We start from the raw sequence: 18505 nt of genomic DNA on the forward strand, positions 1-18505 counted from the left end.
GTTGGGTAGAGAACTGAGCCCATATTTCCACCCAGTGCACAGGGCGTGGGGTTCATACGGAGGCCAGCCCACCCACGGGGAGAGCCCAGCCCCCAGCAGGGGAGCCCCGCCTGAGTCCTGCCCTGCTTCCCATAACTCTTAGGACCACTGTACCAGGGCCTGGCTCTCTGTACCCACTGAAGTGAGGTGCAGGCCAGATGGCAAGAAATCCTTGCAAATCTCCCTTGAGAAGAGAGCCAAAGCCAATGTTAAGTTGCCGTCAACCAGACTGCCTTTCCAGGGCAAGTGTGAGTGATGAGGCTGGCTCTCCGGGTGACCCCCTGTGGCAAGGACTGGGTCAGCCCAGGGTTCTAATTTCTAATCAGTGAAACACAAATCAGTTTACCCTGTCATTAAATACGTGTGTATAGTGTATATATATATATATTTAACATATATATGTCTAGTCATTATATAATATGTACATATAGGTATGTGTATTTTTATCTGTATATATTTATGTATGTGTGTGTATGTATATATAATTTATACTTAGGTAAATTATATTTAACTAGATTTAGATTCAAATGTTTGCATCCAGAGTTTTTCTGCCTTTAAGAATCATAAAATGTAAATATCTCAAAGCAGTGATTCTCACCCACCTCTCCATCGTCATCCCCAGCACTGAGGAACTCCCCTCCGTAGCAGTGGCTCATCACTGCCGGGAATACCCTCCCCGCCCCCTGCAATTCTAAAAATCCTCCACGTGTCCTAATACTTCCTCCAACCGCTCAGTATGGCTGTTTGTGAGCCCTTCAAAGCTTATGCGTTAGCAAACAGTTTTCAAACTTATTTTGAGAAGCAGACCCTCCTTTTTCAAGTGAAATCCTAAGGAAAACCCCAATAAAATACAAGCAAAACTGCTTGGTTGAGGGAGGGCAGAGGCCGGGGAGGCCTCAGTTCGGCTTTCTCTGCCCACTTCCCTTTTTTTCTCTGAGAAGCCCCTCAGGATTGTCTGTGGAAGTTCCTTGGAACACAGTTTTTAGGTTGGAAACCTCTATCTTAGGGAGGTTTTTTTTTGTTAATTCATCATTATTACTTTTTTTATTGAAGTAGAGTTGATTGTGTTAGTTTCAGGTATACAGCATAGAGATTCAGTTATCTTTTTTCTGATTTTTTTTCATTAAGATTATTACAAGGTATTGAATATAGTTCCCTGTACTATACAGTAAATCCTTGTTGCTTATTTATTTTATGTATAGTAGTTTGTATCTGTTAATCCCATCCTCTTAATTTGTCCCTCCCCCATTCCCTCTCCCCTTTGGTAACCATAAGTTTGTTTTCTGTGTCTGTGACTCTGTTTCTGTATTGCATATACATTCATTTGTATTATTTTTTAGATTCCACATATAAGTGATATCATATAGTATAGGAAGGTGTTTTGTTTTGTTTTGTTTTTTTTAATTTATTTTTGACTGTGTTGGGTCTTCGTTGCTGCATGCGGGCTTTTCCCTAGTTGCAGTGAGTGGGGGCTACTTTATGTTGCAGTGCGTGGGCTTCTTATCGTGGTGGCTTCTCTTGTTGTGGAGCATGGGCTCTAGGCAGGCAGACTTCAGTAGTTGTGGCTCATGGGCTCAGTAGTTGTGGCGCACGGGCTTAGTTGCTCCGCAGCATGTGGGATCTTCCTGGACCAGGGCTCAAACCCATGTTCCCTGCATTGGCAGGCGGATTCTCAATCACTGCGCCACCAGGGAAGCCCCTGTAGGGAGGTTTTTAAACAGCCGCTTACTATGGAGTGAGAAGAGGGAAGGAGGACAGAAGTGAACTTACAATCTGGCCGTGATTGCAGCAGACACGTCATCATGGGATTTCATAATTATCTCGCAAGTGTCCTTTGAGGGGAAGGAAGGTGAAGAGTCTGGGTCAGTCAGCTGTGGTTACAGACCAAGGGCGGGGCTTCCGCTTTCTGATGTTGTGTCTGTTGGGTATTTCCCAGGTGCTATCAACGAGAAGGCCACGCATCCCGGGTACTATGAAGACCTCGTGGAGAAGTCCATGGGGAAGTACAACCTTGCCACGGAGGAGATTGAGAGGGACCTGCACCGCTCCCTCCCAGAGCACCCAGCTTTCCAGAACGAAATGGGCATCGCTGCTCTGAGGAGAGTCTTAACGGCTTATGCTTTTCGAAATCCTAACATAGGGTATTGCCAGGTGAATGTCACAGAGGGGTGAGACTTTAAAAAAATGTTTTATTAGCCAGTAAGTAATGAGAAAGGCGTTATGGTTAAGAGAACTATTACTGCACCAGGGTCTCTCGACCTTGGTACTGTTGACATTGTGGACTGAATAATTTTTTGTGTGGGACGGTCCTGTGCTTTGTAGGATGTTTAATAACAGTCCTGTTGAATAACACGTTTAATAGCATCTACCCACTAAACGCCAGTAGAGCTCCCCAACTGTGGCAACTAAAATGTCTGTAGACGTTGATAAATGTCTCTCAGAGAGCGAAATCTCCCTGAGCTGAGAACCACTGCACTGAGGTTCTCAGCCAGGGGACAAGAGTGCCCTTTCTGGATCCACCACCATCTGATGACCTAGCTGGTCACTAGCTGTTCCTGAGCAGGCCTGGACACCAGGCCTGGACTCTAGGTTCCACAGGACTCTTGCTCTGCATCTCCTAAGCAACTAACGTCCTTGAGAATGTAACGTTTACATGCTATGGTTATATTTTAAGGCACTTTAAAATAAATGCTTAATTCAGTATAAAAAAATGTTGCCCATATACCCACTACAATTATCTCTTATACTAGGTACAGATACCACAATTTGGGAAGCTCCTAGATAACGTCCTTAGATGTAAAGGCCACATACATACTCAGAGAGACCTTCCGTGACCATCTAGCTAAAAGATAAAGCAGGCTTAATTCCTTTACACCTCGACACAAACATACACACACACACAGAGCACAGGTCTCCCTGTACCACATGTTATCTTTTTGATAGCACTTAATTTAAATATACATCCAAATTGATTAATCAACCTTTACGTCTTTATTCTATCTCTCTGACCCCAGCATTTGTGCCCTGTGAGACTTGTCACCACTGTGTCCCCCCTTCCCCAATATTTAGTCCAGAGCCTGTTTACCAAGTAGACCTTCGAAAGAACTTACCTTGACTGAATGACTAAGGCACTAACCATGACCATGATCGTGGGCTAGGCAGGTGAATTCTCAAGTAGAATTTTACTAATTTCACTTGGGAAGCTATTGAGTAAGGCTTACAAGAAAGAGCCTATTAGACCAAAATTCCTTTTTAAAAAATAATTAATTAATTAATTTTGGGCTGAGTTGGGTCTTCATTGCTGTGCACGGGCTCAGTAGTTGTGGTGCACAGGCTTAGTTGCCCCACGGCATGTGGGATCTTCCCGGACCAGGGCTCAAACCCGTGTCCCCAGCATTGGCAGGTGGATTCTTAACCACTGCGCCACCAGGGAAGTCCCCAAAATTCCTCTTTTGACATTTATATTGTTGAAGCCTAATGAACACTTACTGGTTTCTAGAAGATCAAAAGAAGTACAGAAGTGAGTTCCCTTCTAATATAATAGAGTTCATATTTATCTTTTGATCTTCCTCTTTTTAATTAAGAGGACATTAAAGTAGTTGAGCCTTGAGTGGTTGTGAGCTATCTGATAATATCTTTTAATAAAGTAGGTTACTTTAGAATAAAATCCCTGTTACTTATCACTACCATCCTTATCCAGATGGAAATAATGGGCGAGGACTCCAACTTTGAAAGGTTTCATTGTTCCCCGAGGAGAGCCTCAAGCCATGTTTACTTGGTTTAGACACAATTATGGAAGAATTAAAAAGGAAATGGTTACCTCTCTGAATTAAGGATTAAAAACACCAAGATTTTTTAACAGGTTAAAAGCTTTGTCAAATAGCCTTTGGACAAAGTTTTTTTGAATGAGGGTTTGCGTGCATGGGGGGTGAATATTGGTGTTCATGGAGGCTGTTAACAGTTAGCAGGCTCAAGGACTAAGGGCTTTTACATTTTTAAAGAGTTGGAAAGAAGACAAAACTTGGAAGAATATGTGTGTGTACTTGCAAAGCCTTTAAAAATTTATTATCTGTTTTTTTAAGGAAAAAGTATGCTGGCCCCTGTGGGACTAACTTAGTCATTTTTCAGGTTAACAAAATTGCTTGTATGTTAAAATGTAAAATGTGTTTGATGACATCTTCTTTCATCCCTTTAGGCCATGAACATTGTCACATCAGTGCTGCTGCTTTATGCCAAAGAGGAGGAAGCTTTCTGGCTCCTGGTGGCTTTGTGTGAACGCATGCTTCCTGATTACTACAACACCAGGGTGGTTGGTATGTGAGGATGCAGTTAACATTTTAACCCTTATCTCATCAGGAAAATGTTTCTAGAACCGGGATACCAGCTGGAACCCCATTTCCAGTCACCATTGGTCAAAAGAGTTTCAGACTACTGCAGCTTTCTAAGATGCGAATGAGAGGGCTTGAATCAATATAGATTATACACAAAGGAGCCCCATGGAGCTTCTCCCCATGGAGAGAATACACGTGTCTCACTGTTTTAGAAAACACTCAATGTGGGTGTCAGTCTGTGCCATGTGAGAGCTACACCAAGCACACAGATCATCAACCCAAAAAGGTTTAACAGTTCTTTCATGAAGAGCATGGAATCTATGGAAAGCAGAAGTATTCAAAAACGGAGTGGGCAGAATAGCATATAAAAATGTATCCAGAGCTCAGTTTCTAAGGTATTTTTCAGAACCGGTTTCATTGCAAAGCAAACAACGGTGGTGAGCATTTAAACAAATTATTGGTATTTCTCCTTATAATCCCCTCCAGTGTTAGACATTCACTTTAGCAGGATAAGCTTTTCATTGCTAGTGTAGCAAAAGGTGTGCTTTATGCTCCCCTCTTGTGTTCTGTTTTCATTTCTAAACTTTTGCACACTAATTCGACTCATTGGAAATACTCTCCAGAAATGTCCACAGCTGGAACGCTTTTAAATTGAAGAAGCAATTGTTTAGAGAAATGATTCCTATGTGGGGACCATGCATCCAGACGAGCGATTTTTTTTTATTTTTTAAAGCGTTTGCCAAGAAGTGAGGCTACTTAGATATACATTTCATGCCCAACCAAACATCATGTTGCCAACAAAAAAAGTAATTGTGTGCCAGGAGAATTTTGTAAATTGACCTTTTCAACAGGCTTCAGAGTTCCCATGTTACTGCTCTTTTGTGGTAAAGAATCAGGAGAGGAAGACCCCAGAAAGAGACGATGTAGCCAGAACTCATCTGGTGACTTGGCTATGCTGACACCTTGGTCTAGTAACATAGTAATTAGAGTTCTGTCTCAGCAGCAGTTGTGAACTGGATTATTTTCGTCAAGCCATTGGGTTGGGTTCATTAGTGAGAAGGTGCAGTTGGTTGACCCATGGCCTTTTGCGTCCACCTCCACTGCAGGTGCCCTGGTGGACCAGGGTGTCTTCGAGGAACTTGCCCGGGACTATGTCCCACAGCTGTATGACTGCATGCAGGACCTGGGTGTGATTTCTACCATCTCCCTGTCCTGGTTCCTCACACTGTTTCTCAGCGTGATGCCCTTTGAGAGTGCAGTTGTGGTTGTCGACTGTTTCTTCTATGAAGGAATCAAAGTGATATTCCAGTTGGCCCTGGCTGTGCTGGACGCAAATGTGGACAAACTTTTGAACTGCAAGGACGATGGGGAGGCCATGACCGTTTTGGGAAGGTATTTCTCACTTTGAAAACTACCTTGGGGTTTTCTTCCCTGTACATTTTTTTTTTTTTTTTGCCGCGCCACGCAGCATGCGGGATCTTAGTTCCCCCACCAGGGATCGAACCCAGGCCTCCTGCATTGGAAGCACGGAGGCTTAACCACTGGACCGCCAGGGAAGTCCTCTTCCCTGTACTTACCGTGTATCTTTTTCCTTGGTTTCATGAGTCTTAATTGGCCTGATGGTAATCATAATGCCCACTTTTCTCTGTGGCTGAGCATTTCTTTTCATATGCTTTGTCTTTAGAAGTGAAGGCAATCAACGCTACTTCAATTAAAAAAATAATACAATTTAAAAAAAAAGGAGTGAAGGAAATTTTATTCTGCTCTTAAGGAAATTTTAGTCTTTTGTTTTGATATGCAGAGTTTGCAGATAATGGGTGGACAGGTGTAAAGGGATTCCAGATTCATTGACTCTGGACCTCCCAGTGACTCCAGATTCATTTCTTCTTCCAGGTATTTGGACAGTGTGACCAATAAGGACAGCACGCTGCCCCCCATCCCTCATCTCCACTCCCTGCTCAGTGACGACGTGGAGCCCTATCCTGAGGTCGACATCTTCAGACTCATCAGAACTTCCTATGAGGTAGGTCACGTTCCCTGCCCGAGCATCACAGCACTCTTGAGTGCTCCGAGGGGCTCGGCTGGACGTGTGCCGCAGCTTCCGTCGCTAACCCAGGGGCGTCCCTGCTTCCCTCCGCCTTCTGAGGGCTAGTTGCCGAAGCGAGCAGCTCCCTGCCAGCTGACGGCTTCGAGCTCCAGAGATGGACACTGAATGGATCTTATACCACAGAGCAATTGGCATGACCAGCTCAGGCCCTCCGGTTCTTGGCTTTGCCCACCCTGAAGCCTGATCAAGGAGCAGCTCCTATTCAACTCTGGGTGGGTTGAGGAGGGACTGTTGAAAGCAAGCGTGGGGAGGTTGACCTGCACAAATCAGCTCACTTCCCATGCTCATGCCAAGTCCTTAGGTCTTCTGGGAAGTACACAAGCCAATCCTCTTACATCCAAGACACACAGAATACTCTATACCATCCTAGAGAAGAACCAGAGTCCTAGAATTCCTCTAAAATTGCTTGGCCTGGGCGTGGGAGGGTGCCTCCTGGTCCATGATGACCCCAGATGTGGTCCTGAATCCCATAAAAGAACTAACGAGCGTCTAGAGGTGAAGGAACCACGGTCCTGTGTACCCCATAGCACTTGGGGTTTGTGGCGTCCCCCAGGACTCAGTGCCCATAACATCTCATGGTTTGTTCATCTCCTGATCATTAAGAAAGAGCATGAATGTTCCGCTCAGCACACTAGACCCTCTCCTGATGTTTTGGGATCGTATGACTGGCGACTGTCAGCACTTCAGTTAGCAACAGCCTCGATATGGGAGAAATGGTGAGGAAAATCTCTCCTAAAGAGAACCAAAAATTTGGTGCTTTTAAAAAAATCGGCATGGATCCAGACATCTTTTCAGAAATGTGTGTCCTTAACTCAGAATGGGAGAAAGACTGGTAATTTAGTATTTCAGAAAATTTTCATTGACACTCCATATATATTGAAAACAAAACATTTTTGGTATGTTTTAGAATCATAAAAGTAATGCAGGTTTATTGTAAAAAATGTAGAAACTGTAGAAAAATATGAAAGAAAAAACCATATCCTGTGAGCATATTTCCCTCAAGTATGGGGTTTTTTTTTCGGTTTTTAAAAAAATTTATTTTAATTAATTATTTATTTTTGGCTGTATTGGGTCTTCGTTGCTGCACGCAGCCTTTCTCTAGTTGTGGCGAGCGGGGGCTACTCTTCATTGCGGTGCGCAGGCTTCTCATTGTGGTGTCTTCTCTTGTTGCGGAGCATGGGTTCTAGGCGTGCGGGCTTCAGTAGTTGCGGCACACAGCCTCAGTAGTTGTGGTGCATGGGCTTAGTTGCTCCGTGGCATGTGGGATCTTCCCGGACCAGGGCTCGAACCCATGTCCTCTGCATTGGCAGGTGGATTCTTAACCACTGCGGCACCAGGGAAGTCTTCAAATATGTTTTTATTTTTTGCAACTTACACTTAAAAAATAAGTTTATACCAAAAAGTGTTTTGTACCATTCCATTTTTTACTTAAAATAGATCACGAGCATTCTCTGATATTTAATATATTGTTTGCAGGTTTTCGCAGATTCTTTTTAGCAGTACGCGGGCCTCTCACCGCCGTGGCCTCTCCCGTTGCGGAGCACAGGCTCCGGACGCGCAGGCTCAGCGGCCCAGGCTCACGGGCCCAGCCACTCCGCGGCATGTGGGATCTTCCCAGACCGGGACACGAACCCACGTCCCCTGCATCGGCAGGCGGACTCCCAACCACTGTGCCACCAGGGAAGCCCCATAATGCATTTTTTAAAAAATCATTGCCCCAGGACTTTTGGGTAGTCCTCCGTCAGAAATTTTGGATGATTATTTTTCCAGAAAAAGAGCCCATGTGACTGAACGCAATAGTTATTATCATAGCTGTGGGTTGTTTTCCTAAAGACATCCCCTGAAACCTTTATTTTAAAGAGAATTCTAGACCAAAGTAATAAAGCTTGGTATGTGGAAACTCAGCTTTGTTCTTGACAGCAGATAAGCTAAGGTCTTGTTGAGGTCAGCACTTGGCCCATTTTTAATGGGAAAGAGAGGAGAATGGAGACAAGACCAGGGCTGGTCTCCATTTCCATCCTGTCTGCCTGGTCCCTAATGGTGACTCTTAGGCTGCCAAATATCCTATCACAGGACACAGCAGCAGTTTCCTTCCTCTGCCTGGGAAGACAACCCCGTTTATTTAAAGCAATGCCTACATTACCTGGCCTTTCAATACATGATGATTGATTTTTGTTTTCTCCTCTCTGCTTGGTGTCACTGCCCTGCTCATAAGTTTCCTTTGCCTTCCCAATGCCTTCTAGGCCATCCTAAAGAAAACACCACAAACACTTGCCTTTCTTTTTTTTTTTTTTCCACCTATTAGATTGATGGTCCTCAATTCTGCCTGTGCATTAAAACGACTTAAAACAATTTTTAAGCCAAGCTTTTAAAAATATACATTCCTAGGCTCCATTCTAGACTTTGTATCTCTGGTAGGAGGCCTAAGAATAAATATTTTTTTAAAGTTCCCAGGTGATTCAAGAGCCCGGCGAGGGTTGAGAATCACTGCCCTAGATGCAGAATGGGGCCACTAGACACAGAGGCCCATTATAACCTGGTTATACGGCACAACACTGGTGTTCTGAAGCAGGTGACTCGTTGCTTTCTGTGCTTCAGGATAATTAGTCAGGAAAATAGAAAAGTAGGGAAAATACCGAAAGCACAGTCAGCCTTGAGATCCCTAGGTTGATGCCAGTTGGTCAGCTTTCTCCTGTCGAGTAGAGATGGTAACTTGATTCATAAATGCCGTGCTCATTGTGAAGTCCTACCGAGCCCCTCCTGGAAGGAATGGTATGGACAGTCTGAGAGACGGTTTTCTTCTGTGTGCGCCCCGAGTGCAGTTTTGTTAGATACACCGACGTAGAAGACAAAGTCCCGGCCTTCAGGTTCACCCATAGACTGAGATGAGCTTTCTGGAAGGCACAGGGCACTTTAATAAAAGACCTTTCAGCGGGCTTCCCTGGTGGCACAGTGGTTGAGAGTCCGCCTGCCGATGCAGGGGACGCGGGTTCGTGCCCCAGTACGGGAGGATCCCACATGCCGCGGAGCGGCTGGGCCCGTGAGCCATGGCCGCTGAGCCTGCGCGTCCGGAGCCTGTGCTCCGCAGTGGGAGAGGCCACAACAGTGAGAGGCCCGTGTACCGGAAAAAAAAAAAAAAGGTTGCTAGCCCTCAGTGTCTGCCAATGAGAGACAAATGCTATTGAGCTAGAGATCAGGACAGGAAGCCTCACTCCAACATTTCCTACAACCTCCCAGTTTAATAGTTAGCCTTATATACTTCCTTTCTTCCTGCCAAGAAAGTTCTTCGTTTAAAGCATTATTTCATCCACAAAGGGCCCTTGTAGCCTTATTTAACCCTCTCCTTCCCCCATGAACTGTTGATTTGAGGAAGCCTCATGTGGCTTTGAAATTTGGTTCAACTGTGAAGAAACATGAGCATTTTTTGTTATTTATTTATGGTTGTTTAATGGCCTCCAAATAAACAAAGGCCATATAGTAAATAAAGGTATAGTCTAGGAGGCCTGTCATTTGGCAGGAAGTTTCCCACTGGTATCAGGATTTATCTCCATCAGTCCTGCAGACATGATATCGGGTGCTTTAGCAGATTTCTCGAAATACCAATGTTGTTTTTTTCCAGAAATTTGGAACTATCCGGGCGGATTTGATTGAGCAGATGAGATTCAAACAGAGACTGAAGGTGATCCAGACACTGGAGGATACTACAAAACGGAACGTGGTGAGTCTTTTGAGAAATGGCATGTGACCTTCTTTCTCCATCCTTCCTCACACTCCTACCAACTCAAATTCCTGCTTGACAGACTGAAGATGATTTAAAACAAGAAAATCAGGAAGTTTCCCATTATGACATTTTTGAGTTCGTGAAATTCATTGTGTTTATTCTTCTTATAGGTACGAACCATTGTGACAGAAACTTCCTTTACCATTGATGAGCTAGAAGAACTTTATGCTCTTTTCAAGGTGAGTTTCAAAGAAAATTCATGTACATTCAGGGGAAAAAGGAGTTCACTTTAATAATTCAGTTAGTTCTAGATTTTTCTGTTAAATTATGAAGGGACAGCATGAGTGTCAACATGCATAAATAGGAAGATAGAGCTGAGAGTGTAAAAATAGAGTACTTAATATAAAAAATAAAGATATAACTCATTTAAATTGATGTTTTAGCTTTCTTCCACTTCATATAATATTTTAGCTGTTTCCTTGGTCTTAAGAAAATAGGGCGTTACTTTATAATTCTCACTGGAACGATGGCAATCAAGTTTAAATTCTTCCTGAGACTCTTGTAAATTGCAATTTCCTATATTAATCTATATTAAAGCACTCTTAAAAAGAGATATGTAGCTAGAATAAGAATAAAGCTGCTCAAGGGCTTCGCTGGTGGCGCAGTGGTTGCGAGTCCGCCTGCCGATGCAGGGGACACGGGTTCGTGCCCCGGTCCGGGAAGATCCCACATGCCGCGGAGCAGCTGGGCCCGTGAGCCATGGCCGCTGAGCCTGCGTGTCCGGAGCCTGTGCTCCGCAACGGGAGAGGCCACAGCAGTGAGAGGCCGCGTACCACAAAAAAAAACACAAAAAAACCCAAGAATAAAGCTGCTCAAATGTCTAAGGGAAAGCTTAGTTGTTAAATTTCTGCAATTTTCCTTTCTAAGTCAGCCCATACCAATCTTGATCCTCAATAAGAAAATATTATGTCAGTAAATAAAGCAGTATAGAATGGTTTTTCTTCCAGAAAAAATACTTCTTTCATAACTGTCATTACCAACATTGTAAAAATGTAGCAATTGCCGAGAAAAAAGTTTTAAAAGATGCCTTTTATGTGGGTACCGATTTTATCACAATCTTTAATTGGCTAGCTTCTTGTGTACAGAGCCTTTTACTCCCAGAACTAAGGAAGACGGTTGAGGACTGCAAAGATATTACAGGAACGAACATAAAGGGACAAACATAAAGATCTGAGTTGGACACTAATAGATCTTAGGATCAGACAAAGTGAGAGCTGGGAATATTTTTGCAAATGTTCCCGCTTTGCCTGTTAGCTACTGGAGGCACCACCGTTTTATTTCCTTTTGTCTCACTGGTGCCTAGTTTAGTGTCTCTCCCCACTAGGTGTTCCAAACATGTGTGTTGAATACATAGGTGAATTAGTGATCAGTTTTCCATCTAGTATAATCTCTGCGTGCTTCTGGGGCCGGCAGAGAGAGGTTGATGGCTTTGTGCAGCCCAGCAGCATGACCAACAGAGTGGACAACTGCGTCCCCACCAGGCTGCCTTCAGCACTTGACGGCGAAGTGTCTAGCCTGTGCCATCTCGTTCGTGTTTTATTCAGACACGTAAAGCGCGGTAGCTAATTGCTCCGCGTACGTTGGTTTTCCGTAAGGAGGGAGTCCCTCTTCGTTCGTTAAGCAAAAACTACAGTGATCCAACTTGGATCAAAACAAGAAGATACAATGATCCAGTTGAGATCAGACTTTCAAAGGATACTGAGGACTGGAAGAAATCTGCTTCACAGGGTGGTGCTGGTAGGACCAGGATTTGGGGTAACTAAACGGAGGCGGGAGTAGCAGCTGGAGGCGGCAAGACCGTGCACAGATAATGGGAAGCGCTATAACATTAGAAAGAGGAGCTGACTCTGGGGCACACCGGGAAAACGAAGACCAGGGCTGGTTGTGCAGAAGACCAAGATCCAGAGATCACTGAAGACACAGAGACAGGGGTGCCCTTGTCTTCTTACCCGGGCACCCCTGCACTCTCTGGTCTGTGCACCTCCAGGTACCAGGTGTGTCGTTTGTACACCGAGGATATTGCCTGAAGAAAGCTTTCTTTACACTCCAAAACCCTGCCCTAAGTGTGTGTTGACAAACACGAGTTCCCCAAGTCTGCCGAGCGCCCCAAGAGAGAACCCGAGACCCTTGGCTGGTGTCAGGAATGGGAAGGACTCTCGGGTACTGTGGAACCCAAGACAAAGACTTCAGTTACCGACTCTTTCTTGAGTCTTTTGAAGACTTTCATTGGCTTTAATTCATCTGAACGAACGTTTATTGAGGCATGACTGTGTCAAACACGCTGCCAGACTCTTAGTCCTTTAAAAAGCCAATTTCTGGGGGGTTTCCTTCGGATACAAAGGAAAGAGACATTTGTCTCCCACGGAGCATTCTGCCTTGGGCTTTGGGCTAAAACTTGGTAGAAAAAGGTGAAAGGCCGCCACCCTGAGGCAGATTTGATGGAAAATGTGGTTCAGGGCCCCTATGCCTTAGTTTCTCTTGAACTCTTTCTAAATTAGTCCTTTTTCAATCTCGGGTCCCTAGTGCCCAAATGATGGAGTAGGGGGTCTCATCAAAGAAGAGCGTCATGGTCTGCATGGCTTGTCGTTTCCTGAAGGTTGTGAGCACGGTGAAAGTGTCTGCACCACATTCAGGCCTGCTTCCAGAGGAACGTGAGCGCTTTAGTTAGGAGGAAGTGCTTTGGGTAACCTTCATCCACTGACGAAGTTCCGGTAAAGAGGACCCTTCCTGGGGATGTATCACCAACACAGTCCCACCCAGAGGGCTGCTGGGCATCACTTCAGTGCAGTCCCTCGGACCCTCCTCTCCCTGACGTCACCACCATCACCACTCCTCCCAAGCCCCGCCCCCATCTCCACCCACAGCGCCAGTGCAGCCCCGAAGCCTGGTGGACCTGACACACTTCCTTTATTCTCCCGAGGCTGCCCTGCAGAAACCTCTCCTTCCTCCTCTCTTGCCTACTCTCACTCCGCTCTTTTTGGGTTTATTAGCTACAATTCCCAGCAAACAGTGAGGACAAAGACATTGGTCCTCTTTGCTCCGTTCTAAGTGAGAACAACACTGAAGTACTACGCACTCACCACTGACTCTCCCTTCTCAGAACCCCTAGGCAGGGGGAGGGGGAGATCTGTTTTGTCAGTGCCTTTTGCTATTGCAATATTTATATATGCTTATAATGAAATACTCAGTACAACAGAGAATAAAGTAAAAAATAAAGTCTCCCTCTGGATGCCCCTCCCATCTCCCCAGGCTACCATTCAGTGCTAACTGTCAATGTCTACATACAGGAGAGCTGGGCTGTTCCGTACTGGCCTTTCTATTAGATGTTTTTTCTTTGCGGTCTTCCTAGAATGGGCGTATATTTCTACCAGAATCAATATGACCTCCTGAATAAAAGGCAGCCTTCTTTCCAAGGACAGAAACAAGAAGCCTTTTGTTGGGTCTCTGTTCTCCTCACCCTAGTGGTTCCTACTCATAATTTCCCTGGAGCTATTTTCAGATGTGTGAAACAGGAGGACCGCACACTTGTAGCCTGCCTACTGGATGACTAGGATAATATTAATGGGATTTTGATGACCAGGAAGCAGGGGGTTTACAGGACACTAAACTAGGAGTTTGGAGACTCAAAATCGCATGATGATTCTGCTTTGACTAACTGGTTAGATGACCCTGTGGAAGCTACTTACCCTCTGGGCTGTACCATCCTCGCTGAGGACACAAGGTGATCAGATTGCCTGAATTACAGATCCTTTTTTCAGGTTAACATTCTATGTATTTCTTTTAAATTAAAAAAAGAAGGAGTTGGGACTTCCCTGGTGGTGCAGTGGTTGAGAATCTGCCTTCCAGTGCGGGGGACATGGGTTTGATCCCTGGTCAGGGAACTAGATCCCACATGCATGCCACAACTAAGGAGCCCAACTGCCGCAACTAAGACCCGGCGCAACCAAAATAAATAAATAAAATTAAAAAAAAAAAAAAGAAAAGAAAGAGTTTGTCTTTATGGGAGTTACTTCTTAAAATGCTTTTGAGTGTGGGGATGGGCAGGGGGAGAAGAAAATGGGGAGGGGGGAGGGTTTTCTTTCTTTTTTCACCTACACCAGTAATTGAACCGGGTTTTTCATGCCAGATGTAAACACAGAGATGGTTGCCATGGAGTTTGGGGGGAGCAGGGTCAAGTGGAGATATATGTAGAAGAGAAGCTGAGGGGCCCTGCGACCAGACCACTGCCCCCACCCCCAGGAGATGCACACGGGTGACCTAAAGCCTTTTTCCAGATTTGAGGGAGGGCCTTTCTTCTTGGTATTTGCTGTGAGATGCAGTCCCCAGTAGTCCTCCTGTTCTTTGATTTTTCAGGCGGAACACCTAACCAGCTGCTACTGGGGTGGGAACAGCAATGCGCTGGACCGGCACGACCCCAGCCTGCCATATCTCGAGCAGTACCGCATCGACTTTGAGCTGTTCAAGGGCATGTTTGCTCTGCTCTTTCCCTGGGCCTGTGGAACTCACTCTGACGTGCTTGCCTCGCGCTTATTCCAGTTATTAGATGAAAATGGAGATTCTCTGATCAACTTCCGAGAGTTTGTCTCTGGACTGAGTAAGGATGTGATGTTATTGCATGAGTTGGGGCAGGGGGAGGGGGGAATAGGTCAGTAAGCACCGTGGTCCTCGTGGTTCTCTGTGCCGCCCTCAGGACCACAGCCCTGCTCGCTTCAGGAGACAAGGTTTACAGGACAGAGAAGCACATTTTAAGGTTTGCAAGCTGACTGTAAAATTCGTTTTTAGTTAATGGATATATGATTAAATCGTTAATCATATATCGTTAATCACTTCTACATTCGATAGTCCTCAGCACTAGTTAAAATACATTATCAGAGAGTTTGCAAGAATGCCAACTTAAACACTGAAACCACGAATCACGATAACTTTACAAGGGAAGAAATGTTTGGATGGATTGCTTTTCTTTGTCAAAAAATATATTTACGGTACATATGTTTCATAAAATTTTATAAAACATTTCATAATGTTTTTAATAAAGAGCTGAAAAAAAAATGCAACAGCCCTGCAGTCTAAATGGAAGTCTTTTCTCTCCATTTTACGGGGAGGAAGCGTGTCCATCCTGAGAATGCACACCCTCACCTCCCAAGCAGCACGAGTTTCTGCCTGTCAGCCTCACTGTCTGACCTGTTTCCTGTCCTATATTCCACTGGACTCTTGTCGCATTAATACTTGAGCAGAAAAGCTACGTGGTGGTCAAGCTTGGCCCGCCCATTACGAGGTTGTGGATATAGCAGGCATTATGTCAGGCTGTCTGAATGAGATAAGAAGGAAGACTTTTTAAAATTCTAGTTGTGCCACTCTGTGACCTTGGTCCATGCACTTGAAAATGACCTGTGCCCACGAAAGATGAAGGCGTCAGACATAGAGCCAACGATGATTCCAAAAAGTACCCTAAATCATTAAGAATAATGACTGGAAGGCTTAAAGGCCAGAGAAAGCTGATGGTTGTTAAAAAAGCAAAGGGGTGTAGATAAGGTCCTCTTAGATAAGTAAAAACTATTTGTATAAAGCGCTCAGATATATCATTCAAAGGGGGTACATGGAGGAAACTAGCCTTTTTTAAGTGCGGGCTCTGTTGTGATGCTTTAGAACTTGTACTTTATCACTTAATCCAGACAACAGACCTTTGAGGGTAATAACAGTATTGATAACTAACATTTATATAGCATTTGCTCAGCCAGGCACTGCCCTCATGCTTTATGTGCATTTAATTTACCTAAAGCACACAACTACAAAGCTGGAGTTTGAACTCAGGCACCCTGGAAGCAGCGTTTGTGCAGTTACTATCAATATTATGTTTTATGACCTGTCTGCTTACTATTAATACCCCCATTGTCAGTTAAAGAGATGGAGGCTTAGAGAAGTTAAGCAACTTGCTGGAACGTTCATTTTTAGCAAGTCAGTGTATGTCTGTTATTGAACTGAAAAGCACAGTTAGTACGTACTGGGTCCAGGATTCAGATGAGGGCTGTTCTCATTACTCTGTGCTAAGGACAGCAAATAGGATTTTTTCTTTTTAGGGAAGAAGGAGGCATTAATTTTTAATTACAAAAGTAACATAAATACATTCTGCTTTTCAAAAAAGTGAACAAAATAAAGTAAATAAAGTAAAACAATCCGGACAAGGCTAAGGACCCTTTTGACCCTCTCCTAATCTTTTCTGCCCCAGAGTAACTATTATTATCACCTTGGTGTCTATCAAAAGGGAGATTTTTTAAAATTACCTTTGGACAAAAATAAGGAGGAGAAAAAAGAGACAGGTTCTGCACGTAGGGAGGGTTCTAGGAATTTTTGCCGTAAACATCTTTGCTGCAGCCAGTTTTGCTGCAAAGCTCATTGGCCATAAGGCCATTTTGCCATAAGAGATCAAAATAATTGGTTGACAGTTACGATACTAGAAAAAGATAACAAATCAGTTTTTATAAATCCTTCGGCGAGCACAGTCATGCCTCCCACTCATCAAAACCAAAAGTTCACCAAGCTATGGCAAATATAAAAGAAGCAGCTACTAATTCACAACAGCCTTCGAGAACATTAGTGATTGATTCTTTAGCTAATTTGGATACAACAGATTGTCCTCTCAGGCCGTCTTTACCAAATTTATCACGCAGTATTAGACGTTGGAGGCAAACGAAGAATCAAGCTCCTCCTATCCCCCCAAAAGGAAATAGTAATGTGATTCCTGATGGACGTAAGTTTCTTGAAAATGGTGCAAATTTTAACACAGTCTGGCTTAGATTAGCTCACTGAAGGATTTGCAAAAATTGACATCTTATTTTCTAATGTAATGTAACCATCAACCAGTTATTTTTATCTTTTATGGCAAAATGGCCTTATGGCCAATTAGTTGTAATGCGAATCTGCTTCTAGCAAAGATGTTCACAACAAAAATACCAGACACGTGTAGAAAGTGATAGGAATAAATATAAATATTTAATTTACTTAAGCCTAGTCAAACCCCAACAAGGTAAATACTCTTCAAAATCTTCCGAAAAGGAAAGCGAGGTTTGCAGTCCAAGATAGTGGAAACATTGGAGAAGAGTACTTGGGCTTCTTAAAAATGCAGTTGAGTTCTCTGAGCAAAGTCAACTCCACCCCGTTTGCCGGGCGGAGTCTCAAGAGCTGTAGTCAGTCATGCGGGTTGATTACAGCTATGGAGACAGACAAGTAGACTAGAAAAGAGAACTTCTGTTCAAGTCTTAAGAAACTAAAGAATGAATTCTGGAAGAGATGGATCAATAATTTCAATGTTCATCTCCAGAAAGATCCCTCTAGAAATTAGTGAACAGAACATCTCTATGGAATTAGAGATGAGCGATTACAATCGCAAGCCACTAATTAGCTGGACCTCCTTTTCCAGTGGTATTGCTGGAAGGCAGCATTTCTAAACATGCCATAGATGTCATGAGGCAGCTGGTCACTGGACAGATAACTCATGATAAGTGGGAAGTTGGAGGGATATGGATGTTGGTGATTCAATGACTGTCTGAACCCTGCACCCAAAGCATGACGGTCAATGGAGAGTTCTCTAGTATGCTGGGCTTGGTATTTAACCTCTGTGATTGTTCCCTCATTTGCAAAATAGTTATTGTCAGGACTAAAAGAAATAATTCAAGTAAAGTTCCCACAACAGTGCCTGGCTCAAAAAGTGTTAGTTATTGTCACTACAATTACTGCTTATCCCCCCCTACCTGACTTAGTCAGGGATTTAAACTATAAAGGTAGAGAAGCTACCACTACAAAAGTGAAGAGAGACAGCCATTGTGTTGGAGGACAAAAACAAGATTTAAAGAAATCAGAGGAGGAAATGATTGGCAAAAACAAACTGATAGAGGTAAATCAGAAATCTTAAATTTTAAGAAATGATTGTAAAAGAACTGTATGTCTGCATACATAGTATAGTGGTTTCAACCATGCGATCTAGGGTCAGACAAATCTGAGTTCAAATCCTGGGCCTGCCACTTGCTAGCTTATGACCTTGAACATTACTTAATATCAATAAGCCCGACTTCTCACCTGTAAAGTTGGGATAATAATTGTGACCATCTCGTAGAATTATTGTGAGAAGTGAAATGCATATGGAAAGTAGTTAACATAGGATTTAACACAAAGTGAATGGTTCAAAAATGTCTGTCATTATTTTCATGGTTAGTATTAGTCAGTGTGTAAGCATTTGGGGGTTTAGTTAAC

General features: G+C 43.8%; 1 protein-coding gene across 1 annotated transcript in view; it reads left to right on the forward strand.

The window, feature by feature from the left end:
• The window catches only part of TBC1D9 (TBC1 domain family member 9), a 106737-nt gene that overhangs the window by 78701 nt on the left and 9531 nt on the right, over positions 1-18505 (forward strand). The window contains exons 10-16 of the mRNA XM_030845124.2: positions 1976-2190; positions 4235-4352; positions 5477-5762; positions 6264-6393; positions 10097-10195; positions 10369-10437; positions 14612-14852. Coding sequence (XP_030700984.2) covers positions 1976-2190; positions 4235-4352; positions 5477-5762; positions 6264-6393; positions 10097-10195; positions 10369-10437; positions 14612-14852 — 1158 coding nt within the window. The remainder of the gene's footprint in view (positions 1-1975; positions 2191-4234; positions 4353-5476; positions 5763-6263; positions 6394-10096; positions 10196-10368; positions 10438-14611; positions 14853-18505) is intronic.

This window comes from Globicephala melas, chromosome 5 (genome assembly GCF_963455315.2).
Source record: "Globicephala melas chromosome 5, mGloMel1.2, whole genome shotgun sequence".
Classification (NCBI taxonomy): Eukaryota; Metazoa; Chordata; class Mammalia; order Artiodactyla; family Delphinidae; genus Globicephala; species Globicephala melas.